This window comes from Mesoplodon densirostris, chromosome 11 (assembly GCF_025265405.1).
Source record: "Mesoplodon densirostris isolate mMesDen1 chromosome 11, mMesDen1 primary haplotype, whole genome shotgun sequence".
Lineage (NCBI taxonomy): Eukaryota > Metazoa > Chordata > Mammalia > Artiodactyla > Ziphiidae > Mesoplodon > Mesoplodon densirostris.
The window spans coordinates 37,836,236-37,863,976 of record NC_082671.1 but is presented as its reverse complement, the minus strand read 5'-3'; the positions used below and the strand labels follow the sequence as shown (position 1 = coordinate 37,863,976).

General features: G+C 40.2%; 1 protein-coding gene across 1 annotated transcript in view; it reads right to left on the bottom strand.

Annotated features, from left to right (window-relative positions):
• WIF1 (WNT inhibitory factor 1) overlaps positions 1–24,668 on the bottom strand; it is an 89,137-nt gene extending 64,469 nt beyond the window's left edge. The window contains exons 1-2 of the mRNA XM_060112524.1: positions 24,147–24,668; positions 23,512–23,651 (exon numbers count right to left, since the gene is read on the bottom strand). Coding sequence (XP_059968507.1) covers positions 23,512–23,651; positions 24,147–24,294 — 288 coding nt within the window. The 5' untranslated portion in view covers positions 24,295–24,668. The remainder of the gene's footprint in view (positions 1–23,511; positions 23,652–24,146) is intronic.
• Positions 24,669–27,741: the final 3,073 nt, after the last annotated feature.

Sequence of the window (27,741 nt, the reverse complement as noted above, 5' to 3'; positions counted from 1 at the left end):
TATAGTGAAAAATTATCTAAAGACATAATCAAAATAGGAGAATGTTTAAATAAACCAGAGAATAAACGTAATAACATGAGAAACTGCCCCACTGTCCTTAAGCAAACAACAAAAAAGGACATAATTCATTACTTCAATGCAAACAACTAGATGAAAAAACACCAAAATATTAATATTTCTTAACTATACATGACTTCCCCATTCTTCTTTCTCTTTTTCTGTATTTTCCAAAAATTTTTGGAGGGTATACTAGTTTATGGTGGAAAAAAGTAATGAACTTAAAATAAAACTCTGTAAGGATTCATAAAATGAAACAGTTATACCCAGGAAATTAAGTACTACAAACTCTAATGAAGTTCAGTTTATGCTCCTGAGTGAGTAATGGGTTTCGCAAGTTATAATCGCTACGAAGACAGTTCGCAATTTAAAAAAATCTCAATTTGTAACAGAGAGACAAGATCTCAGAGCTGGTTCCTCGCTTCTTTGTAAAGAGCCAAGGCAGGAATAAATGTTATGAATACCCAGAAAGGAGCTACGATTCGGAGAAGGTCTTAAAGGATAAATATTAGTAACATAGCTGTCCTGCCTTACCTGCCTCAGAGTTTAACTCCAAAAGTCGGTCAGACTGAATGTACTGAAACCAAGCTAATAAGAAAACCAGAGAAAAATTGTCTGAAATCGATTTTAGGAGATTTGATCAGCCTTATGAAGGCAAACAGGATTTTGAAAAGTTAATTCTGCTCAAAGTTTATTTTTTTGATACAATAAACCATACTGTCCAAACTGTTTTTCTTCCTGGGATTTGAATTCAGACACAAAACCAAGAACAATGCAGAAATGGTAATGACAAATAATAAAATCACAGACATTTCAGAACTGAAAGGAACCCTCCTATTTTACAGATGAGAAAGAAAATGAAATACTTGTCTGAGGTCCCAGAGAAATGGTGTAGGAGCCAGGCAGGAAGCCAGGCCTCCCGAGGCTAGCTCAGTGTGACACTCTGGGTTCAGAGAGTTGGACGCCATCACTTGGAGTGGCATTTGGGCATCCTGCCAGTACACTCCCTTGCCTGGGATCTGACCGACTACCTTCCTTTGGCCTCATGGCTCCCATTTAGCACTAACAGCTCATTAATACAAATGAAAGAAAAGACCTTACTTTTTCAGTGTCTACTATGTGTCAAGTACTTTGTACACATTATGCAACTGCATTTTGCTGCCACTGTATGAAGTAAATTAATTCTTTTCTTTTAGTACTTGAAGAAACCAAGGCCCCAGGAGTTTAAGTGATCAAGACTTGGCCCGGGCTGCCATTTGCCTCTATTTGATGGTAACTTCTCCCACTCTTAGGCAGCTAACACAGAAAACTGATGTGTTAGAGTTCTCCAGAGAAAAGGAACCAAAAGGATAAATAGTTAGATAAATGGTACATATGATTTTGGAGGCTGACAGTTAGCAAGCTGGAGACCGAGGAGAGACAGTGGTGTTCTTCCAGCCAGAGTTCAAAGGCCTGAGAATAAGGACAGCCAGTGTTTCCAGTCTGAAAGAAGGCGGGCTCAAGACCCAAGAAGAGTTGATCTTTCTATTTGAAGGCTGCAGGTAGGAGGTGTTCCCCCTACCCCTTACTCCTTCATGGGTCAACCTTTTTGTTCTATTCAGGCCTTCAGCTGACTGGATGGGGCCCACACACATTGGCCCAATGTATGTGGGCCACATACTCTCAGTCTACTGATTCAAATGTCAATCTCATCCAAAACGCCCTCACAGATCTATCAAGGATAATGTTTGACCAAATGTCTGGGCACCCTGTGGCCCAGTCAAGTTGACACATCAAAGTAACCATCATCCATCGTATTCTTCAGTATGTTGAGGACCTGGACTAGGGGGAGGCAAGCAAGGCACCCAGAGCACAAATTTATGGAGGCACTCACTCAACAAGCACCCTGGGTGCCTTACTTCTCTCGCCCTGGTCCTGGCCCCATGTTCCACTCAAAAGGGCAGATTTGATTACCTTTTTTAAACTGAAGCGTTTTATACTGGGGAACAACTTTCTACAATCACATAAATACCATTCTAGAAAAGTCTTGGGTATGCAGAGTTTCTCAAGGAATTGATAGCAAAAAATATCTGAAATACCAAATAAGGAAACAGAAGAAGGGTAATTATTTCTACACTTACTATGGAATGGAATGATAACTCACTTATATTTTCTACTGAAAATTTTTCCTTATAATTTAAATAGTATTTATTGCATGGGGCCTCATTTATTTTTATTGAAAGGCAGAAGCCTTTCTACAAAATCACAAACACACAAATCTTCTGTGTATTATAGAAAAATGCATAGCTATTAAAGATTAGGTTTGAATTATTTTACTTTTGGCTAAAGGCCACTCATTGCAAATTATTATAGTTATTCCTCACATTTGGTTATCTACAGTTTCACTGATGCACGATTTTTTTCACAGTTATTGGGAGGACTGAATGAACCTAATGAGATCATATAAATGAAAACATGTTTTAAACTATTAAGTGCAATACAGAAAAGTGTCACTACTATTAGCAGAATGATAGAACAACCTCTTACCTCAATTCTGAGGTAACTGAGCTGTATCAGTTCATACACTCTCCCTCAGTTAACAAGTAATGTTTCCTCAAACCGTGGACAACATAGGACATGCAATGATAACTCTTCAAACTCAAGGCTGCAGATATCCAAGAAATCAGATAAGTTTAACGATCAAACTTTGGGAACCAAAGACATTCAGCCAGTCTGGAGTCAAGTGCTATTTGGCATCTGAACTAGACCTTGACTTAGATGATTTGTTATTTGCCTTGTAAAGTAGGACTCTCTAAATGACATGGGCTGCGGGAACTCAGTATTGGTGGCTTCAGTTGATGTCAGGGTCTTAAGTTGTGCTGCATTAAGTAGCAAGTGACAAAGTTCAATGCCAAACTGTGGACAGGGGTAGATACCTCATTTTTGCATAGAACACCAAGCTGCTCTGAGGCTGTAAGCCTTGTGGAGAATATAGCCCAGCTTGACCCCTTGAGTCTGTATAGCTTGGGGAGCAGGGAGAGGCTGAACCTGGACCTGAGAAGCAGACTTCTCTCAGTGCCGCACTGCAGCAGCAGAGGTCAAGACATTCCCCTCCAGGATGGCATGGGTAGAACCTTTCCAAGAACTCACAGAAATAGTTGGTCTCTGCTAGGGAAGAAGTACAAGTAAATGAACCAGAGGCCTTACATCAGCAACGGAGGGGACAAGTCAGTAAATTTTAGGGTATAAATGCAAAGTAGGACTCACCAAATGTGAGTTCATAGACTGGTAGAGTCTTGGTATATTCAAGATACAACAGGAAGACAGGTTTTGGCCTATTACGAAGAACAACTTTCTATAATTAACACAATCAAAATTACTAAATAAAATTTGCCTCAATAAGTTCCTTGCCACTGAGCATGTTCAACTAGAGGTTGAGCGTCCACGATTCCTGGATGCTTCAAAGAAAGGGTGGGATTCATGGGACAGATGACTTCTGAGATCTCTTCCAACTCTATTCTGTGACATCTAAAGATACAGCCAGAGAAAGCAAAGAGAAAAATGGGATGAACACGGACACGTAACTCAAAGCTTGACTCCTGCCTGAAATTGAGCAACTGTTTAAACGGAAGAAATGGGTAATCAGTGTATAATGAAATCATGCACATTTTTAGTTATTTAGGATGAGTTCTCAAACATAGGATGAGTTTTAATGTTTTCAGGGGCACTGAATTTGAGCAAGTTGTTTTCTCACTTGCTGAATATATTAAAGATCTACTGAAATGAGTTACATAAAGATCATAGCTACCCAAAATGGGTCTCTGTTATACAGAGAGCACCCCTACAGCCTTTAAAAGTATTGGGGTGGAAAAGTCCACAGAGGAGTAACCTTTACATTGCCATCTGCTGGCTACTGGCTACTGCTATAAGTGACGGCAACATAATACACTCTCAAATCCTAATCAGATTCCAACTGGAAATAGGAATATTGATTGAATTTACAAATGATAGAAATCAGATGACTTCATTAAGTACTCAAAAGCCAAATAAATACCAGAGTACTTTTACAAGTCTATTGGAGATCCATCTGGTTATTGCCTTGATTAGGCGATGTCCTACTTGGACTTGTGAATCCTCCCAGTGGTGCATCCATGACCAGTACTGAAATAACCCTTTGAAATGAGGCATCCTAACAAGTCCTACATTGGAGGTTTATTCAGGTGTATCTTCAGCTCCCACAGATAGTTTCCTAAAAGTAGTTTTAAATGTTTAATTTGGGAGAGCTGACTTACTCTATCACCTAGCAGTATAGTGACATTTGTTGTAGTCATTTCAAAATATATATATATATATGGCAAGTGGAAGGCAGAATACATTAGGTCAAATTATCTCAAGTACATAAAAGCCATGAAGTTAAGCATAGCAGTTGTTCCAAATGTGCATATCTTAGTTTCACAGGTCTCAGGCTATGCCCTGAAGAACACTGGGGACCCTATGCTGGTAATTCACTCCTCTCCCAACAGAGGTAATGCTCCCTCTTCAGTACTTTCATAGAATCTTGTTCATATTGCATTATTACATGGTTGATACTGTATTGTTGTTATTTTGGTTCATATCTGTTTCTGTACCAGATTGTAGTCACCTTGAAGGCAAGCATCATATACAATTCACATTTTCTTTTTTTTTTTTTAGCATTCAACACATGTTTGGCATTAGGTAGGCCCCCAATAAATATTTATTGAGTTGAGGTCAAAAGAAGGAAGAAAGGGAGGAAGAAAAGAAGGTTCCAAAGTCTCCAAAATCAGTATTTCTATTCTATTCCTGAAGTCTTAGCTCTAGACTCCAGTTTTCAAACGCACACCAGACTTTGCCATCTGAAAGGTTCAGCAGAAATTTCATGTTCAGCAATTTCCAATGGACTCTACTGTCTCTGTACCTCAAACTGTTCTGCTTTTGTTCCTGTAATTAATTTCTCAGTTTAGACATAATTATCTGCCCAATCATCTGAGTTATCCTCTATTCCCCCATCTCTGTAATACCCACATTCAATAAGTCCTTTCAATTACACAGAGAGAGACCTCTCAGTCGTATCTTCCTCCCTCCTCCCTCTCTCCCCCAATTACCTGCCTTAGTTCACATCCTCGTCACCTCTTGTGGTGTATTAAGTAACTTCCTAACTGGCTCCTGTCCTCAGCCAGGTACTTCATCATCTATCCTCCATCTGCCACCAAAGTTATCCTCCATACAGATACGACATTATCATCTACTTTTAAACTTTCAATGGCTCTCCACTTTTTACAAGACAAGTCAACTATGGCATACAGAAGTCATCATAATCTTCCTAAACTTACTTTTTCAGATCTATATTCTTCAGGTATGTTCCATAAACCCTAACCATTCTGAGCTAATTGTCATTCTCCAACCACACCAACGATTCTCAATCCTGTGTGCCTCCCCACAGGTCATTCAGCAGACCTAGAATGCCCATCCAATCCCTACCTGCCTTGGCCACTCTCTGCCTACTGAACATTTTTTGTGACCCAGTTTAGATGTTACCTCTTCTGTGATGTATATTCCAGAATATAAGCAACTGCAAATTTACCTGATCAATGGCAAAATCCTCTGGCTTTATGCTCCAGTAGCACTTTTCTTAGGGCATTTAATGGGGACTACAGCTAGCCCATATGAAGGCTCTGTGCAAATTAGGTATGAGTGCCCCCTCCACCCCGCCCCAGGCAGAGGCAGCTCTGTGTCAGGCTATAAGACTTGACAAGTGAAACATGGGCTGGATTTCAGCTTGGTCAGGTTGAACCTGCCTCTTTGGTCAGGTTCCCTCATGCAATGCAAAACCTTGTTCAGCTGTACATGGTGGCCCTGAGAACTTATGACAATGATTATGATTGCCTTTTTTTTTTTTTTTTTTTTTGCAGTATGTGGGCCTCTCACTGTTGTGGCCTCTCCCGTTGCGGAGCACAGGCTCCGGACGTACAGGCCCAGCGGCCATGGCTCACGGGCCCAGCCGCTCTGTGGCATGTGGGATCCTCCCAGACCGGGGCACGAACCTGTTTCCCCTGCATCGGCAGGCAGACTCTCAACCACTGCGCCACCAGGGAAGCCCTATGATTGCCTTTTTGATGTCACAGTCTTCACCACCAGCTGGTGAATTCCTAGAAGGCAGTTAGATCAATCAAAATTTGTACTCTCAGAACCTATGACATGTAAACATTGATAAGTGTTCTATGAATTGCTATTTTTTGGAATGAGAAGATATTCCAAAAATCATCAAAGAAAGATCTCTGAAGTATATAAATGTGTACATAAGTGTTCTTAGCTGTATAGTCTTGGGCAAGTAATTTGACTTTTTTATGCCCTAGTTTCCTCATCTACGAATTGGGGATAATAATAGTACCTACCTCAGGACTGTTGTGAGGATCTGATGAGATAATATCTGTAGAGTGCTTAGAAGAGTGCCCAGTTCAGAGTATACTTTATGTAAGTATTGGCTGTTATCATTAACATAGGATAAAGAAAGGATTCTCAGATGAATCTTTTTAAATTTGACAACAAGACCATTTTGGAGGAAGAATCTTTCTGCCTTGATTTTAAAAAATCTAGAGACAGACGTTACAGTTTGTATAAAGATATTACCATTAATATTAAATGATTGAAGATGTTCTACTTAAGACATAGAATCATAACATTTCAGAATTCAGAAGGCATTTAGAGATCATCTAAACTGCTTTTCTTATAGATTTAAGAATTGGGTCAAGTGACCTTTCCATGGGTTCTAATGTTTCTCCATCTGGCCCTTACCAAATATCCAGCTTTATTGCCTCATCTCCCCCCATCCCTAGCCCCCAGTATTCTCCCTTCCACTCATCAACTCTCAGTCTCGGGCACCACCAGCCTCTCCCAGAATGCACTTTCACAACTCTTTTGCCTCTGCCTGTGAGAGCCCTCCTTCCTGTGCCTTGCTCCTGTCTCAGCTGATTAAACCACCTCATGCACATCCTTCAAGTCCCAGTTCGATTACTGTATCTACTCTGGTGAAGCCTTCCCCTACTTCTTCAGCCAAAATTAGCTGCTTCCTCCTCTGTGTTCCCAGAGCTCGCTCTGTGTTCATACCTCTATTTAGCACTTATCAGAGCAAGGGCTCTGGCTCTCACCTGCCTAGGATTAAATCCCAGCTCTGTCCCTTGCTACCTGTGCTTCCTTTGCTCCTCTGTGTCTCAGTTGCTTTATCTATCAAATGGGAACAATAGTATATTCATTCATTCAACTAGTAGTTATTGATTACCTACTGTGTATCAAGAGATGTTCCAGGACCTGGAGTTATATGGTGAATGGGACACAAAGTCCTTGCTCTCATGAACTTACATTTATTAGGAGAGTCAAACAACTAAAATCCAATATAATCAAGTATTATCATTATTTTAGGTGCCATGGAAAAATATGCAGCAGACAAGACTCAGAGTGTTGGGTGGTGGGTAGCTCTTGTTTTAGAGGGGGGAGTCAGGAAAAGTTTCTTAGAGGAGGTGACATTTGATCAGACATGGGGGAGACGAAGGAACAAGCCACACAGAAATCTGGCAGGAGTGCACCTAGGCAGAGCAAACTTCATGTGCAAAGGTCCTGAGGCAGGAAGAGTAAGCTTGGGGGTAGGGGACAGAAAGACTAACAGGGCTACTGCCAAGTTAGTGAAGCAGAAAGTGGAGGAAATGAGGCACTCCTTATTCTTAGCACCAAGACTTTCAGATTTTTACCTCTTAAATGTTTCCCCAATCTATTTTCCCTTCTCTTCATCCTTGATCTTGTTATCTCATTATCCCTGATTTCTCTCCTTGCTGTCAACTCCCCTCAAAGCTCTCCTCCATTCTGCTGACAGGATGATCTAAAGACTGTAACTCTGACTTTGTTGTCCTCCGCTTTATACTTTTTCACAGACTGACTCAATGCGGCCTATAGAGTAAGTCTCAGATGCCTTAACATGAAGGACAAAGTCGTCTAGACCTACCCCCTGCCTTCCTCTCCACTCCCTACCTTGCATATACACTCCAGCCTCACCAAAGTACTAGTTCCCCAGAAAACGTATCTCTGGTCTCTCTGCCTTGTCTGACGTTGTCTCCTTTCCCTAAAAATCATCCCCTCCTCCATGTTTGTGCCTATCCAACTCTATAGTCAGACCCAGTGCCAGAGTTACTTCTCCTGTGTACTCTCATTCCAACCTGGGAATGCCTCAGTACTTCTACAATACCACTTACCAGGAATTATTAAGATGATCTGTTTATATATAGCTGACTCTCCAGTTAGCTTCTAATTTTCTCAAGGGCACGGACTTGGTTCTTAATCATGTTTTGCACACAGTGCATGATCTGAGTTCTGGCCAAGAGCAGCTATGCAAGGACTGGGTTCACGTCCTTTCTCTCATCACTGCCAGGTAAGAACTCACTCCCCAAATCTGTCCCGTTGTCCCAGGCCCACAACACACTGCTGCCCTGTGAGATTCTGTTCAGGTGAATGGGTTTCCAAAGATGCCTGATATTTTCCAAGATTCTTTAATCAGATTCATCCATAAAATCCAAAAAGAAGACAAAATGTACAGCTCAGAGGCATAGACAGCCATATCTCTACCTGAGGAAAACAGGGAAGAAGAGAATTTGTCCTATGACTTTAGAGTTTTAACTATTAGGTTTTGAAAGAAAATCAAATACTTGAAGAAGCAGGCTTAGTTTGAATTAACCCATTTCCAGTGTTTGACCTCTCATTATTTTAATTGACAGATCACCTGCCAAGTGTAATTTCTATATCTTTATTATACTTTTCTTGATACATAGAAAAGTTTTCTTGATAATCAGAAAGGTAGTATGGGAGTTGAGAATAGATGCTAAGTCAATTCTTCTTCAAATTAACATTATTTTCTTTACTCAAGCATCCTTTTACAGTAAGTTCAAAGTTCTAGGTTCCATTAGAAAAAATTTTTCCTGTGCACTCACATAAGTGATTTTTTATAGTTCTGTGCCCTAATCACCTAAAAAAATTTAACCTGGAGCTGAGACTAATCATTGCAAACTCTTCCAAAAGTTTAGTAAGAAAGAAGAGCTAAATGGTGGTTGTAGAAAAGCCACTGTCATGGAATCTAAAATATGATACAAATGAACTTATCTATGAGACAGACTCACAGAGATAGAGAACAGACTTGTGGTTGCCAAGGGGGAGGGGGGTTGGGGGAGGGATGTTTTGGGAGTTTGGGATTAGCAGATGCAAACTATTATATATAGAATGGATAAACAACAAGGTCCTACTGTATAGCACAGGGAACTACATTCAAGATCCTGTGATAAACCATAATGGAAAAGAACATGAAAAAGAATGTATATACATATATATGTATGTATAACTGAACCACTTTGCTGTACAGCAGAAATTAACACAACATTGTAAATCAACTATACTTGAATAAATTTTTTAAAAAGAAAAGAAAAGCCACTATCTACCCAAAAGAGAAGCCAAAGATTTACTTAATACTTCCCTCGGACAAAGCTGCAAAATGTTGAGTCCATTCTCTTCACAGCAGAAAAGACAGAAACCTCCCTGAATTGTTTCTACCTTCTTCTCCTCCCCCCAAGCACTTCTCCATTGTTTGACCTTGACATCCCCTTCACTGAACTTCCCTTACCTCGCAGATGAGATACAAGGTCCATCATGATCACCTAGAACATGCCTTCCCTTTAAGACCTCCATGCACTTGAACGTCCTGAGCTCTTCACTTGGAAGGCATTTTCCTCTCTTGCTGGTCTGATGAAAGCTTACTCATTCTGCAGGAATGAATTCGGACATCACATGCTCAGCTCCTGGCTCCCTTCCTTCTCCAGACAGGGAAAAATGTGGCCTTCTTTGTGTTCTCTGCCAGTCCTAGACTTTCTAACCTCATTTGCCTGAGTGTGATGGATATCTGTTTCCTAGACTATGAGCTACCTGAAGGCAGGGACCATGTTTACTCCTCTTTGTATGCTCCTGTGACTGACTGAGTGTCTGTGTTTGTTGATTGTGTGCTGAAGGCAGAGAACATGTTCTCCTGCATGGGAGAACAACTCCCCATCCACTAAGGTTCAGGGGAATGTAACCAAGTTCATCCCAGGTTGGCAAATGGAGAAAGCTGGCTAAAAAACTGCAGCAAAAGAAGCCCTGATCTGACAATACCTCTTCCAGAGATCCAGCTGAAGGATGAAAAGCATTTTCACTATACTCTCAATCCCCAAAGTTTTTTCCTCATGACACCCATCCTGTTCATTAGGGACATTTAAGTTACATGAGTTCAATCCAAAACAAAATGCTTTATTGAACATCATTCCTTTCCACTTCACCACAATGATTTAAAAGATTTCTATTGGTGCAAGCATTTAAAAGTCAGGAATAAAGATAGAGGATAACGGCAAATGGTTTGTTTACGTGCCTTTACACCACTGTGTAGGGAAGACAAAGCACAGTTTACATTTATACCATGTAAATCGCTCTAGAACCAGATGTGGCTTACAAGGTACCTTGTAACTCATCTCCTCTAAGCTATAAAGCCTTTTTTTTTTTCCTTGCAAAAGTTTGAGAAACTTACTGCTGTTTTCTATCAGCAGATACGACAGATGGCTGGCACATGCCTGCTTTGCTAAATGAAATGGGCCCTCTGCAGAATTACTCTTTGATTCCCTTGTGGCATGTCCACAACACCACAATGCAAAATACTACAGCATAGCAGAATCTAAACACTAAAGGTTTAAAGCTGTTTCTTTTTTTTTTGTAGAAAATGGATTTATTCGAGTGGAATAAAATGCATCAAATATTTTTAAAAAGGGAGGTTTGTTAAAGCTGTGCTTTTGATATAAGTACCTTCTTGAAAAAAATCATGCTCACAGTATGTAAACATATTCACATTCCCACTTTGAAACCATGGAACAGGGGTCAAAAAACGAGGCATTTCCTCCATTTCATGACATAAAACCACTGCAAAGGTATGATGGCAAACCCCAGGAGTACAAATGTATGCAACTACTCGGCTGTAATTACCAACACAATCATAACTCCATTAGGAAAAAATGTGGACAATACACATTAAGGGATTTAAATAATAATAATAATAAGTGTTACCATAACTTCAGAGTTGGGAGGAGGTGTTTAAGGGCATTTGGCAGTTCTTTTGAAGAGGGAGAGGAAGTACTTGAATGAAAATTCACTCTCAATTGTTTTTCTTTGATTTTTGTCGAGGGGAGAAAGGAAGGAAAAAACCATTTCAATACTGGTCTCCTTAACTCAACCAGTCCAAGGGGAAATTTGAGACCTCAAACTGCAGCTAGTTTAAGGGGGCCAGTGTTACATCATATCAAACACAACGTTGCAAAAACAAGCTATCTGGAGCTTTAGGGGTATTTGAATAACGAAAATAGATTATCCAGTTGATCTTACACATACATGTCAGTAGAGTGATTCTATTTTTTAAAAAATTAGCAAAACTGTGAGTCAGTTGTTGGCAAAATGGCCTGTTTCTAATTTCTTTTTTCCAGTGGTACCTTCCTCATTTTAAAACTGAATTTGGATACAGATACACACATGTAATACTGTGGACAATTGACTTTATTGGGTTAAACTGCAGAAACGTGCTCCTTTGTTCGATGTGTGATCATTGAAAATAGAAAATATTAGATACACTGAAGGTAAAGTGTAGAAAGTGAAATATTTTCCAACATGTAAGGTTAATTTAAATGTGTTCATAAACTTTACTAGCTACCTATCAATTAAAGAAAACTTCTTGAATTATTGAAAAGTGCCAGAAATAACAAGAACCACCATTGTAAAGCAATTATACTCCAATACAGATGTAAAAAAATATATAATGGTAACAACAATAATAATACAAACTCAAGTATAAGGAAAGCCTGAGAACTTTGCCTGGATAGTTGTGTCTTTGTGAATGATTCCAGTCAGTAGCACCCAAATTCAGCTCTTTAAAAAATTTGAAGTGTAGTTTATTTACAATATTGTGGGGACACCTTCAACATGGCGGAGGAGTAAGACTTGGAGGTCACCTTCCTCCCCACAGATACATCAGAAATTCATCTACACATGGAACAACTCCTACAGAACACCTACTGAATGCTGACAGAAGACCTCAGACCTCCCAAAAGGCAAGAAACTCCCCATGTACCTGGGTAGGGCAAAAGAAAAAAGGAAAAACAGAGACAAAGAATAGGGACGGGACCTGCACCAGTGGGAGGGAGCCGTGAAGGAGGAAAGGTTTCCACACTAGGAAGCCCCTTCGCGGGCGGAGACTGCGGGTGGCGGAGGGGGGGAAGCTTCGGAGCCACGGAGGAGAGCACAGCAACACGGGTGCGGAGTGCAAAGCGGTGAGATTCCGCACAGAGGATGGGTGCCGACCAGCACTCACCAGCCCGAGAGGCTTGTCTGCTCACGTGCCGGGGCGGGTGGGGGCTGGGAGCTGAGGCTCGGGCTTCGGAGGTCGGATCCCAGGGAGAGGACTGGGGTTGGCGGCGTGAACACAGCCTTAAGGGGGCTAGTGCACCACGGCTGGCCGGGAGGGAGTCTGGGAGCTGCCGAAGAGGCAAGAGACCATTGTTTCAGGGTGCGTGAGGAGAGGGGATTCAGAGCACCGCCTAAACGAGCTCCAGAGACAGGCGCCAGCCGCAGCTATCAGCACAGACCCCAGAGGCGGGTATAAGACGCTAAGGCTGCTGCTGCCGCCACCAAGAAGCCTGTGTGCAAGCACAGGTCACTGTCCACACCTCCCCTCCCAGGAGCCTGTGCAGCCCGCCACTGCCAGGGTCCCGGGATCCAGGGACAACTTCCCCAGGAGAACACATGGTGCGCCTAAGGCTGGTGCAACGGCACGCTGGCCTAGGCTGGTGCAACGGCACGCTGGCCTCTGCCGCCGCAGGCTCGCCCCGCACTCCATGCCCCTCCCTCCCCCCGGCCTGAGTGAGCCAGAGCCCCCGAATCAGCTTCTCCTTTAACCCCGTAGTGTCTGAGCGAAGAACAGACGCCCTCAGGTGACCTACACGCAGAGGTGGGGCCAAATCCAAAGCTGAACCCCAGGAGCTGTGCGAACAAAGAAGAGAAAGGGAAATTTCTCCCAGCAGCCTCAGGAGCAGCGGATTAAAGCTCCACAATCAACTTGATGTACCCTGCATCTCTGGAATACCTGAATAGACAACAAATCAGCCCAAAATTAAGGCAGTAGACTCTGGGAGCAACTGTAGACTTGGGATTTGCTTTCTGCATCTAATTTGTTTCAGGTGTTATGTTTATCTTAGTTTAGTATTTAGAGTTTATTATCATTGGTAGATTAGTTTATTGATTTGGTTGCTCTCCTTTTTTTTCCTTTTTTTTACATATAGATACATATATTTTTTACCTTTTCTCTTTTTGTGAGTGTCTATGTGTATGCTTCTGTGTGTGATTTTGTCTGTATAGCTTTGATTTTACCATTTGGCCTAGGGTTCTGTCGTTTTTCTTTTTTTTTTTTTAGTATAGTTTTCAGCACTTCTTATCATTGGTGGATTTTTTGTTCGTTTGATTGCTCTCTTCTTTCTTTCTTTTTTAAAATTACTTTTTGATTATTTTTATTTTTAATAATTTTTAATTTTAATAACTTTATTTTATTTATTTTCTTTCTTTCTTTTTTTCTCCCTTTTCTTCTGAGCCATGTGGCTGACTGGGTCTTGGTGCTCTGGCTGGATGTCAGGCCTGTGCCCCTGAGGTGGGAGAGCCGAGTTCAGGACACTGGTCCACAAGAGACCTCCCAGCTCCACGTAATATCAAACAGCAAAAATCTCCCAGAGATCTCCATCTCAACACCAAGACCCAGCTCCAATCAACGACCAGCAAGCTACAGTGCTGGACAATCTATGCCAAACAACTAGCAAGACAGGAACAGAACCCTACCCATTAGCAGAGAGGCTGGCTAAAATCATAATAAGGTCACAGACACCCCAAAACACACCACCAGATGCGGTTCTGCCCACCAGAAAGACAAGATCCAGCCCCATCCACCAGAACACAGGCACCAGTCCCCTCCACCAGGAAGCCTACACAACCCACTGAACCAATATAATCCACTGGGGGCAGACACCAAAAAAAACAGGAACTATGAACCTGCAGCCGGCGAAAAGGAGACCCCAAACACAGTAAGTTAAGCAAAATGAGAAGACAGAGAAACACACAGCAGATGAAAGAACAAGGCAAAAACCCACCACACCTAACAAATGAAGAGGAAATAGGCAGTCTACCTGAAAAAGAATTCAGAGTAATGATAGTAAAGATGATCCAAAACCTTGGAAATAGAATGGAGAAAATACAAGAAACATGTAACAAGGACCTAGAAGAACTAAAGAGCAAACAATGATGAACAACACAATAAATGAAATTAAAAATTCTCTAGAAGGAATCAATAGCAGAATAACTGAGGCAGAAGAACAAATAAGTGACCTGGAAGATAAAATAGTGCAAATAACTACCACAGAGCAGAATAAAGAAAAAAGAATAAAAAGAATTGAGGACAGTCTCAGAGACCTCTGGGACAACATTAAACACACCAACATTCGAATTGTAGGGATCCCAGAAGAAGAAGAGAAAAAGAAAGGGACTGAGGAAATATTTGAAGAGCTTATAGTTGAAATCTTTCCTAATATGGGAAAGGAAATAGTTAATCAAGTCCAGGAAGCACAGAGAGTCCCATACAGGATAAATCCAAGGAGAACCTGGCCAAGACACATGTTAATCAAACTATCAAAAATTAAACACAAATTAAAAATATTAAAAGCAGCAAGGGATAAACAACAAATAACATACAAGGGAATCCCCCATAAGGTTACCAGCTGATCTTTTGGCAGAAACTCTGCAAGCCAGAAGGGAGTGGCAGAACATATTTAAAGTGATGAAAGGGAAAAACCTACAACCAAGATTACTCTACCCAGCAAGGATCTCATTCAGAATTGATGGAGAAATTAAACCTCTACAGACAAGCAAAAGCTGAGAGTTCAGCACCACTAAACCAGCTTTACAACAAATGCTAAAGAATCTTCTCTAGGCAAGAAACACAAGAGAAGGAAAAGACTTACAATAACGAACCCAAAACAATTAAGAAAATGGTTATAGGAATATATATATCGATAATTACCTTAAATGTAAATGGATTAAATGCTCCACCAAAAGACATAGACTGCCTGAATGGATACAAAAACAAGGCCCGTATACCTGATGTCTGCAAGAGACCCACTTCAGACCTAGGGACACATACAGACTGAAAGTGAGGGGATGGAAAAAGATATTCCATGCAAATGGAAATCAAAAAAATGCTGGAATGGCAATTCCCATATCAGACAAAAGAGACTTTAAAATAAAGACTATTACAAGAGACAAAGAAGGACACTACATAATGATCAAGGGATCAATCCAAGAAGATATAACAGCTGTAAATATTTACGCACCCAACATAGGAGCACCTCAATACATAAGGCAAATGCTAACAGCCATAAAAGGGGTAATCGACAGTAACACAATCATAGTAGGGGACTTTAACACCCCACTTTCACCAATGGACAGATCATCCAAATTGAAAATAAATAAGGAAACACAAGCTTTAAATGATACATTAAACAAGATGGACTTAATTGATATTTATAGGACATTCCATCCAAAAACAACATAATACACTTTCTTCTCAAGCGCTCATGCAACATTCTCCAAGATAGATCATATCTTGGGTCACAAATCAAGCCTTGGTATATTTAAGAAAATTGAAATTGTATCAAATATCTTTTCTGACCACAACACCCTGAGACTAGACATCAATTACAGGAAAAAATCTGTAAAAAATTCAAACACGTGGAGGCTAAACAATACACTACTAAATAACCAAGAGATCACTGAGGAAATCAAAAAAATACCTAGAAACAAATGACAATGAAAACACGATGACCCAAAACCTATGGGAACCAGCAAAAGCAGTTGTAAGAGGGAAGTTTATAGCAATACAGTCCTACCTCAAGAAACAAGAAACATCTCAAATAAACAACCTAACGTTACACCTAAAGCAATTAGAGAAAGAAGAAGAACAACAAAAAAACCCCCAAAGTTAGCAGAAGGAAAGAAATCATAAAGATCAAATTAGAAATAAATGAAAAAGAAATGAAGGAAACGATAGCAAAGATCAATAACACTAAAAGCTGGTTCTTTGAGAAGATAAACAAAATTGATAAACCATTAGCCACACTCACCAAGAAAAAAAGGGAGAAGACTCAAATCAATAGAACTAGAAATGAAAAAGGAGAAGTAACAACTGACACTGCAGAAATACAAAGGGTCATGAGAGATTACTACAAGCAACTCTATGCCAATAAAATGGACAACCTGGAAGAAATGAACAAATTCTTAGAAAAGCACAACCTTCTGAGACTGAACCAGGAAGAAACAGAAAATATAAACAGACCAATCACAAGCACTGAAATTGAGACTGTAATTAAAAATCTTCCAACAAACAAAAGCCCAGGACCAGATAGCTTCACAGGCAAATTCTATCAAACATTTAGAGAAGAGCTAACACCTGTCCTTCTCAAACTCTTCCAAAATATAACAGAGGGAGGAACACTCCCAAACTCATTCTATGAGGCCACCATCATCCTGATACCAAAACCAAACAAAGATGTCACAAAGAAAGAACACTACAGGGCAATATCACTGATGAACAGAGATGCAAAAATTCTCAACAAAACACTCACAACCAGAATCCAACAGCACGTTACAAGGATCATAAACCATGATCAAATGGGGTTTATCCCAGGAATGCAAGGATTCTTCAATATATGCAAATCAATCAATGTGATACACCATATTAACAAACATGGATAAAAACAATATGATCATCTCAATAGATGCAGAAAAAGCTTTCAACAAAATTTAATACCCATTTATGATAAAAATGCTCCACAAAGTAGGCATAGAGGGAACTTACCTCAACATAATAAAGGCCATATATGACAAACCCACAGCCAACATTGTTCTTAATGGTGAAAAAAATGAAACCATTTCCACTAAGATCAGGAACAAGACAAGGTTGCCCATTCTCACCACTACTATTCAACAAAGTTTTGGAAGTTTTAGTCACAGCAATGAGAGAAAAAAAAGAAATAAAAGGAATCCAAATCAGAAAAGAAGAAGTAAACCTTTCACTGTTGGCAGATGACATGATACTATACATAGAGAATCCTAAAGATGCTACCAGAAAATTACTAGAGCTAATCAGTGAATATGGTAAGGCAGCAGGATACAAAATTAATGCACAGAAATCTCTTGCATTCCTATACACTAATGATTAAAAATCTGAAAGAGAAATTAAGGAAACATTCCCATTTACCACTGCAACAAAAAGAATAAAATACCTAGGGATAAACCTACCTAAGGAGACAAAAGACCTGTATGCAGAAAACTATAAGACACTGATGAGAGAAATTAAATATGATACAAACAGATGAAGAGATATACCATGTTCTTAGATTGGAAGAATCAACATTGTGAAAATGACTATACTACCCAAAGCAATCTACAGATTCAATGCAATCCCTATCAAACTAGCAATGGCCTTTTTCACAGAACTAGAACAAAAAATTGCACAATTTGTATGCAAACACAAAAGACCCTGAATAGCAAAGCAACCTTGAGAAAGAAAAACAGAGCTGGAGGAATCAGGATCCCAGACTTCATAGTATACTACAAATCTACAGTAATCAAGACAGTATGGTACTGGCACAAAAACAGAAATATAGGTCAATGGAACAGGATAGAAAGGCCAGAGATAAACCCATGCACATATGGTCACCTTATCTTTGATAAAGGAGGCAAGAATATACAATGGAAAAGACAGCCTCTTCAATAAGTGGTGCTGGGAAAACGGGACAGCTGCATGTAAAAAAATGAAATTAGAACACTCCCTAACACCATACATGAAAATAAACTCAAAATGCATTAAAGACCTAAATATAAGGCCAGACACTTCAAAACTCTTAGAGGAAAACATAGGCAGAACTCTATGACATAAATCACAGCAAGATCCTTTTTGACCCACCTCCTACATAAATGGAAATAAAAACAAAAATAAACAAATGGGACCTAATGTAACTTAAAAGCTTTTGCACAGCAAAGGAAACCATAAACGAGACGAAAAGACAACCTTCAGAATGGGAGAAAATATTTGCAAATGAAGCAACTGACAAAGGATTAATCTCCAAAATTTATAAGCAGCTCATGCAGCTCAATATCAAAAAAACCAACAACCCAATCCAAACATCGGCAGAAGACCTAAATAGACATTTCTGCAAAGAAGATATACAGATTGCCAACAAACACATGAAAGGACGCTCAACATCACTAATCATTAGAGAAATGCAAATCAAAACTACAATGAGGTATCATCTCACACTGGTCAGAATGGCCATCATCAAAAAATCTACAAACAATAAATGCTGGAGAGGGTGTGGAGAAAAGGGAACCCTCTTGCCCTGTTGGTGGGAATGTCAATTGATACAGCCAGTATGGAGAACAGTATGGAGATTCCTTAAAAACTAAAAATAGAACTACCATACGACCCAGCAATCCCACTACTGGGCCTTTACCCTGAGAAAACCATAATTCAAAAAGAGTCATGTACCACAATGTTCATTGCAGCTCTGTTTACAATAGCCAGGACATGGAAGCAACCTAACTGTCCATCAACAGAGGAATGGATAAAGAAGATGTGGCACATATATACAATGGACTATTACTCAGCTATAAAAAGAAACAAAACTGAGTTATTTGTAGTGAGGTGGATGGACCTAGGGTCTGTCATACATAGTGAGGTAAGTCTGAAAGAGAAAAACAAATACCATATGCTAACACATATATATGGAATCTTAAAAAAAAAATGGTTCTTAGGAAACTGGGGCAGGACAGTAATAAAGATGCAGACATAGAGAATGGACTTGAGGACACGGGGAGGGGGAAGCATAAGCTGGGATGAAGTGAGAGAGTTGCATGGACATATATACGCTACCAAATGTAAAATAGATAGCTAGTGGGAAGCAGCCACATAGCACAGGGAGATCAGCTCAGTGCTTTGTGACCACCTAGAGGGGTGGGATAGGGAAGGTGGGAGGGAGACGCAAGAGGGAGGAGATATGGGGATGTATGTATATGTATAGCTGATTCACTCTGTTATAAAGCAGAAATTAACACACCATTGTAAAGCAATTATACTCCAAGAAAGCTGTTTAAAAAAATAAAATACTGTAGTGCACACTTAAAAAAAAACAATATAGTGTTAGTTTTAGGTGTACAGCAAAGTGGTTCAGATATATAGATTCTTTTTCAGATTCTTTTCCATTATAGGTTATTACAAGATATTGAATATAGTTCCCTGTGCTATACAGTAGGTCCTTGTTGTTTGTCTCAAATTTAGGGGAAAACTAGAATAAGGAATGCCTCATTGAAAAATATCAACTATTATAAGTTATGTACAGTAATAAAGAATATTTTCACTTTAATTACCAAAAATCCTTTAAGCCTCAGCCTCTGTAAGTAGAAATTCTTCTCTAATCTAAAAGGCTTGAGATGCGCCACACCTAGAGAAGCCCGCATGCCACAACAAAGAATCTACACGCCACACTGAAGACCCAGTGCAGCCAAAAAAAAAAAAAAGCCTTGAGAAGGCGCATGTCAGAAAATGAATATTTTTAAATTGCAGATAAAGTGGAGACAGGGTTTTCCATGGAAAATGAGGATTATAGGGAGAGGAAGAGGCCAAGGAATCAGATTTCAGGCAGGAAAGCTTTGCAAAGCAGATTTTGGGAGATAAAGAGGAGACAGGGTTTTCCATGGAAAATGAGGATGACAGCAAGAGGAAGAGGCCAGGGAATCAGATTTCAGGCAGAAAAGCTTTGCAAAGCAGATTTTTGAAGATCTCATAAGAAACTGGTAGGTAAGAATAAGGTAAACATTAGCAAATTTGGGCTACATAGGTTACAATCGGCCATGAAATCAAATTCTTTTACCATTTTGGAGTGATATGTAGTGGATAAATGATACTGGATAATAAATGAAATAAACTATTTACAATACAGAACATCATACAATTTTAAACTCTAAAGTACTTTTTACACATGTTTAATGTAAAATAATTTTTAAAATTACAAACCAATACACATTCACTGTGGAAAAACCAAAACATAATACATGTAGATATAACTAATGTGAACACCTTGGAGGATTAGACCTTTATCAGACATGTTTTCCTATGTCTCCCCACATATTTTGTAATGGAACCAAACAGAATATACTGTTATAGATGACTGACTTAATTTGTCATGAACATCCTTCCATAGCATTGAGTAGATGTCTAGAATATTCTTATTAATGCTTCTTGCCACTATCACGGACCTCTAGATTCTGCCGTTTTTAACTTTTATAAATAGCATGACCAGGAACAGGCTTGCACCAAAAACTTTATTCATATCCATGATTATTTCCTTAAGAGGAATCTCTGGAAGTAAAATTTCCTAGTCAAAAGATCTATGTCAAGCCTTTTGCCATCAAAGTCAAATTGCCCTGCAGAAAGGCTAACATACGCATCAGCTACAAATAAGTATGAATAATTCTCCACATACTAAAAACACTTTTAAAAAACTTGACCAATGTGATGTAAGGAAATGATTCTCACTGTACTTTTTATTTGCATTTGTTTGAAGTAGAACATGAAAGTTATTTTAAATGGCTCCAAGAACCCCTTGGGTTACTGGACAATACTTTATTGGAAGTAGGTAACACCTACTGCCTCTGCTAGATCTTAATCCTAAAGTTATTTTAACTTTTCCCACGTTTCCAAAACACTTAAATATTAAGTTTAAAATTTCATTAATCAGCTATGTATTTTGCTTGTGCTGAAATCCCTAAATGTTTGATATTCTTTTGAATGAAATAACTAGATAATGGAATGAACTTTTCATTTTCCATGTAGATATTTTGATGTGGTTTGGCTTTAGCCAAAAATGCCTTTCAAAATACTTAATTGACATTGAAGTCATTTTTCCCATATTCAAAATTTCCATGAATTTCAAAAATTATGGTGCTGTAATTATAGAACTTTATTGGCATTATTCAAATTTAAATAATATTTGAAAACATCTTCCTGTTTGGCAGTGTGTAGATCCTTTCCCCCTTCCCAGTACGCCACACTGCTCCAAAAAAAACATACCAGATTTCACACAGTTACCTGTGGTAACCTATCTGGAGCAGACTGGACATAGACAGTAAGATAACTGAGGTGCTAATATTGGCCTGCATAATCCACATGGGTAATCAACACCTAAACAAGACAGGGAAAGATTCTAGAAGCTTCACCTCCATGCCAGTTCTACCATCTTCTCTAATCCCCTACAAGAAATAGTCCTGAGATTGTTTGATATGCAGTCCATTTTGTACTCAACAATATGCCAACATTTGCAAAGGGGAGACAGCATGGAACTTAAGCCTTTGCTTCAAATTCCATTCTTCAGAAGACAAACTCAGAGGAAATATAAATAAATTGATCAATCAATCAATCAATCAGAGCTATTGACATTTTCTATTTCAAGTGCAGTTACTGAACCCTTTCAGCTAGGGAGGGGTACAAGTCAAACTACCTTCTAATGGTTCTTACAAATCCATTTTCTTTAGAAGTAAAGAAAATGTTCTTTTTAAAAATATGGATCCCAGCTGACAAGTGGTCAAACACAATAGATTCAGGTGAAAAAGAAAAGGAGATAATAAAAGGTCATTCACTGATTTATTACTGATTTCATAATATTTCAAAATTAGTTGTCCATAAAGTATCTATGAAGAGGAAACTGTAGGAAAAAAAAAAAAGGAGGAATACTCTCCCTATAGAGCAATAGGAGCCTCAATGAACTTATCTGCAGAATGGGGGTGTTAGAATAGATGAGGGGGCTTCCCTGGTGGCGCAGTGGTTGACAGTCTGCCTGCCAATGCAGGGGACACGGGTTCGGGCCCTGGTCTGGGAAGATCCCACATGCCACGGAGCAACTAGGCCCGTGTGCCACAACTACTGAGCCTGCGTGTCTGGAGCCTGTGCTCCGCAACAAGAGAGGCCGCGATAGTGAGAGGCCCGCGCACTGCGATGAAGAGTGGCCCCCACTTGCCACAACTAGAGAAAGCCCTCGCACAGAAACGAAGACCCAACACAGCCTTAAATAAATAAATAAATTAATTAATTAAATTTAAAAATGTATTTAAAGAATAGATGACCTTCCTGTTAAGAACTTTGGTGGATCCAAAACATCTATTCCTTTATGACAATGGAAGCATTGAAGGGTCTAGATTTGATCTGTTTTAGAAAGGAAAAATGAGAGAACAGACGTGAAGGAAAAAAGGCAGCTAAAATGGTCACGCCCACACTACAACAGGTAATTAGAGGGAACGCTCGTGGTGTCTCAATTCAAAAGAGCTACTTTGTATAAAGTGTTTTCTGGATCACATTCTTTATGAAGATATCCATTTAAACAGTTTTAGAATAAAAAGACCTGAAAATGTGACTTTAATTATAATTACAATGATTTTCATAAGTAGACACATTTTACCAACTAACAAGCAAAAGAATTTATTACTTACCATTTGTCCTCTAGAGTAAATTCTCCAACTGCACAAAAGAAACTAAACTCACATAATGTTTATTCTCCCTTTCTTTCCCAAATTAGGTCATTTATGTAATACTGAACCTCTACAAAAGGTTACATACAAAAGATGCTAATGTGCTAAGAAATAAAAGGAACACTTCATAAAAATATAGTGTAGTTTTCTTTTTCCATATGAAAGTATTTTAAAAAACAGTAGCTTGCAATATGTTACATTCTTATATGACACTTTTTGAGTCTGTGAATTCTTGCCAGAAATATATAGTGTTCACATCATTCCAGTGAATAACACTCCACATACCAACTTTTTTCAAAGGCACAATGTCAAAAATACTTATCGACTTTAAAATTTGTTGTAAAGTGTAAACAATGTCACAGGTGGTTGGTATATACTACAGAAAAAAGTCTTAAATATTATGTTAAATTTCAATGTCAGTGAACACAGAAAAAAAAGTAATGTTGGTATTTGAGGTCATTATATTTCCAGCAGCCTGAGACATTGAGACTTATCAAAAATAGTGATCTTAGGCACTTTGCCTACCCCTTTCTTTTGGGAATCTTTAATTTATGTTACATGTTTAAATAAATGGGAGTTAACTCTTCATATGCTTTGGAGATCAGATGAGAAATCACTCTTAAAAACTGTAAAACATGTAGCTGACTACACACTATATAGTATTATTTCCACCTGCCATCAGGTGCTGTAAATATTAAAGGGTAATTTTCTTCAACCTTTCTGGTTAACATAACTCACCTGCCCTTCAGCTTGCCAAGTGAAATTCATGGAATGGATATTGACAGGAATGGCTGGCATTCTCTGTTGTGCTCTTCTGAAATCATGTGTAAAGGGGGCCATTTTCCCCTCTGAAACAATCAAGATATCTTCTTCAAATCCTGGTTTAAAAAAAAACAAAACTATCAAACTAGCTGGACTTAAAAGCATCTAAATAAGAACTTGCACGCAAAAAGAACACCAAAGAATCAGTAATGGGTCATTTCTTTTCACAAGGCACCTGCCTCCGTACCAACTGATAGTCCTGTGGGTGATAAGAATGATGCCAAAGACGCATGCTTTCAGGGAAAAGGAGTGGACGTGGAGTTAACTGGTGCTAGCAAATGCTGGGTCCACCTAAAAACGTAGGATTGTAGAAACTAGCAACAGCATGATCAGAACACTAGATCAGCTTAGGTTTCTTGAGAGAGAAGTTTATACGCTTTTAGATGGAAAATAGCTAATTAAAACGGGGAGCCCAATCTTCCTTGGAAATTAAGCTTTGAAAACATACTAAATGTATGCATCTCTCCTCCTTTAATGGAAAAGCTGGACAGAGAGTGAAGACCCAGGCAGGGGAAGAAGCAGAAGCTCCCGTGTTAGGCGCGAAACCTTACCTATGAGCACTCTCGCCTGGTGAGCATCGATCCACAGGTACAGGCTTTCCTCCGGCGGCTGCCCGACCTCCGCCCGCAGCACCAGCAGGCACGGGAGGATGCTCCAGAATCGGAGCGCGGCGGCAGGGAAGACGCTTCTCCGGGCCATACTACTCCGGACCTCCTGGCTGGTGGCTCTCGCAGCTGAAACTCCTGCCGCACCTACCCAACCTGCAGCCGTTAAGCTGTCTCTCAACCGGAGCCGTTCCCGCGTAGTCAGCTGGGCGTGTAGCCTCCCGGCTCAGATGCGAGTGAGCCCGGGTGACCGCGAGGAGGAGGGAGTGGAAGAACCAGCGAGAGCGGGGCAAGGGGTGGGTGGGGAGCAGGAGGAAGAGGGGAGAGCAGAGACGCAAGACTGGCAAAGCAGGAGATGCCAGCCCGCCGAGCGAGGCCAACAGTCAGAGGGTTAAATACAGCAGGAGAGGAAGAGCGGGAAGGGCCGGCGCAAGTGCGGTGCGAACGAGGAGGCACTCGGCCCAGTCGGACGCCACTGGGCGGCGCTGAGGAGACGCGCGGGGGTGGGGCGGCACGGGACCCCGGAGGCCGCGTCCACGCCGCTGTGCGCCGCGTGGGCGCACGCACGAAAAGCGCACGTGGTGGAGGGAGATGCGGAGAAGGGCGCTCAAAGGCGCCTCTGGGACGTCCCTCGCTTCTGCCTCTGGCCAGACGAGGCATGAATGGAGGGAAGTGGGGTGAACTGACTTCACAGGGCTTGACTGAGCGCAGGTGATGATGATAACTCCCATTTGTACTCCGGGGCTAAATGAAGGCGCATATTCCGCCACTTATCCCTTTCCGCTACGGCCATTCCTCCCTCTGCAAACCCTATCCTCACGCATCCGCGCTAGGCTGACACGGCGCATTCCCATCCATTTAAAACCCGAGACTCGACCGTCCAGGGGTGCCCTGATGGCTGGCGCTCAGGTTGGCGGGGGCGTGGGGTTTCATTCCTCACTTGCCTGACACCATGGAGGATGCTTTTTAACAGCTGTGGAGGCTCTTCTCCCTGCTCACCAGAAGCACTTGGAAGAGTTCCCTGAGCTCTGGATGCCAGGCTTACCTGACCTGCTGGGGTAGGGCTCCCAGAAGTTGTGAATATCTTCATAGTTGCCAGTATTTTAAGAAATTTGGAGGCGTGCCGCGCTGGTACTGAAATCGCAGGCGCTTTAGAGCAACACCAAGGATCTGGCCTTGCCTGTGGGAAGAGTAGTTGGCTGGCAGTGGGCTCCAGCCCAGCCACACTGACTCGACCCCAGCAGAGAGGATTTGTTTTGCCCCCTGCCTAATCCCTTGGATGAGCAATGAAAACGGAAGCAAAGGTTTTTTTAAAAAAAATTTTTTTAACTTAGATTTAAGACTCAGAAAAGAGTTGTTTACTTCTGTATTTTTTGGCATCCGAATGCTGGACAAATGTCCCAAGGATTGAGCATCTGGGGCTGGGCGTGTTGTTTCACTCAGTCCCTTGCAGAAGTGGATACCTCAAGAGGGGAGAGCAAACAACGGCAACAACGGAAGAGAAGCGGAACACGTGCATGAATTCAACTAAGCGTTGGGTCATGAGAAGTTACTAAAAAGAACAGAATATGTGTATTTCCAATTATGAAATATTTTCAACCGTGCAACTGTTGATCTTTGAAAAGAACTAGACGAAATCTACAATGGATTTGAACTTTGTGTTTTAATTGTAAAAGTACTTTAAAGTGCTTACTTAAACCTCACAAGTCTTTTAAATAGGTACTATTATTATTCCCATTTTACTGATGGGGAAACAAGGCTCAAAAAGATCCAGTAAGTTAGTTGACTGTGGTTACCCAGTGGTAACTATGGTTACTTACCGGGTCAGAGGCAGAGTCAGGGTTCAAATTTCCAGGCACTCTGGTTTCAAAGCCTATTCTCTTAAGCACTATACCTCCACTGATAAGTAAATCATAATTAAGTCTGTTTGCATCCAAAGCTTCACAGCCATTCTTCTTTACAATAACATTTACCTCTTTTCAAAGATTTCATGAGTTTTTATTTCAGTGAATATTCATTTATGTAATGTATTCATATACATTCTGCAACCCTTAAAGCACTTTAGCATTGTAATGCCAGTTGTCCCCCAGTTAAAGATAATACTTTTGCAACACAATGGACATTTTCCTTTACTCCAGAAAGTTGTCGTTTTAATTGAAAATATATTTTTCCCTCAGTAGTGTTCAAACCCCTACGGCTCTTGATGCAAGGACGCCCTCTACAGGTTGTTCTAATCAAATACTAACTGAGAAATAGCCTTCATAAAATTTACTTTTTATGTAGAGAAAAAGAGGGACTAAATTCTCTCCTAATTCACCTTCCTCTGAGTGAGGTCCTTCTGCAACGGCTGAATTTGGTGTTGGTGATACTGGTAGTATATCGTGCTGTAAGGAATTTTTCTTTCCAGAACAACGGGTCTCTGTTTGCTTCTCCCCAGCAATGGACACTTAGAAAAATTACATTTTATGATAGAGAAAAGTGTTATTTAAAAATATTGGATTTGGGCTCTTTTGGTTTTTAAAGGGAAGGAAGGAACCAGTCATCTATTTTCAAGAGTAATATGGTGTATCTTTGGGGGGAAGGTCCATCTAAGAGTTGAATCAGGCTGGACTATCCCTTCTATTGTTAAAGAGCAAAGAGGCTTTTTCATTCAGAAAAAAAGTCATGTTTTAAAATTTCTCTGCTGAAATAAAAATGCAACAATATTTATTTGCACATGATAAAATGTTGGAAATAATATGCTAGGAGGTGTTGCGAGTTAACTTCATTTAGTTTGAAAATCCTACCATTTATTTTTCTAGTCCATTATCCTTCCTTTCCTTGTGTAATTCATTCTTGTGAATTACATTTGCAGGCAACTTCATGTATTTGTTCATTCACTCATTCAACAAATATTAAACACCCATTTTGTGCAAGACACTGTCCTAGAAACAACAGGAAAGACAAAGCCGGTGAAAAATATCACAAAACTACATGAGAAACAAAACACGATTCCAGCCCTTGAAGACCACTGGAGCTATTAAAATGAATAAGATAAGTACCCAAGTAACCATAATTCAAGGCAGAATACAATGATTGTTGACAAGACAAAAGGACTGGAAATTCAAAGGAGAAATCTCATATCTGGAATTCTGAAAGTTTTATAGTTCATTCATTCATTCATTAAAAAAAACACTGACTGTGTGTCTGATGTATGCACTGTACAGGTACAGGGGATAGGAAGGCAAGTAAAAAGACAGCCCCTGCTCTTGAACTCTCAGTCTAACAGGGAAGATTGTTAAGAATGAACAATAAAGAAGAATGAATGCCAGGATGGGGATGTGCGCAGGGTATTTTGGGACTGAGAGAAAAGTCCCCTAATCAGATTGGGTTCTGGTAAGACTTCCTAGGGGCCAGGGTAATTGAGCAAGCAGATCTGAAGGTTAAAGGGGAATTGAACATGCAAGGGAGAGAGACAAGGGATGTCCCGCAATAGTGAGAACAGAAATGAGAGAAGGAATGGTACCATCCAGGACCTGAATGTACTGATCTGCAGTGTGAT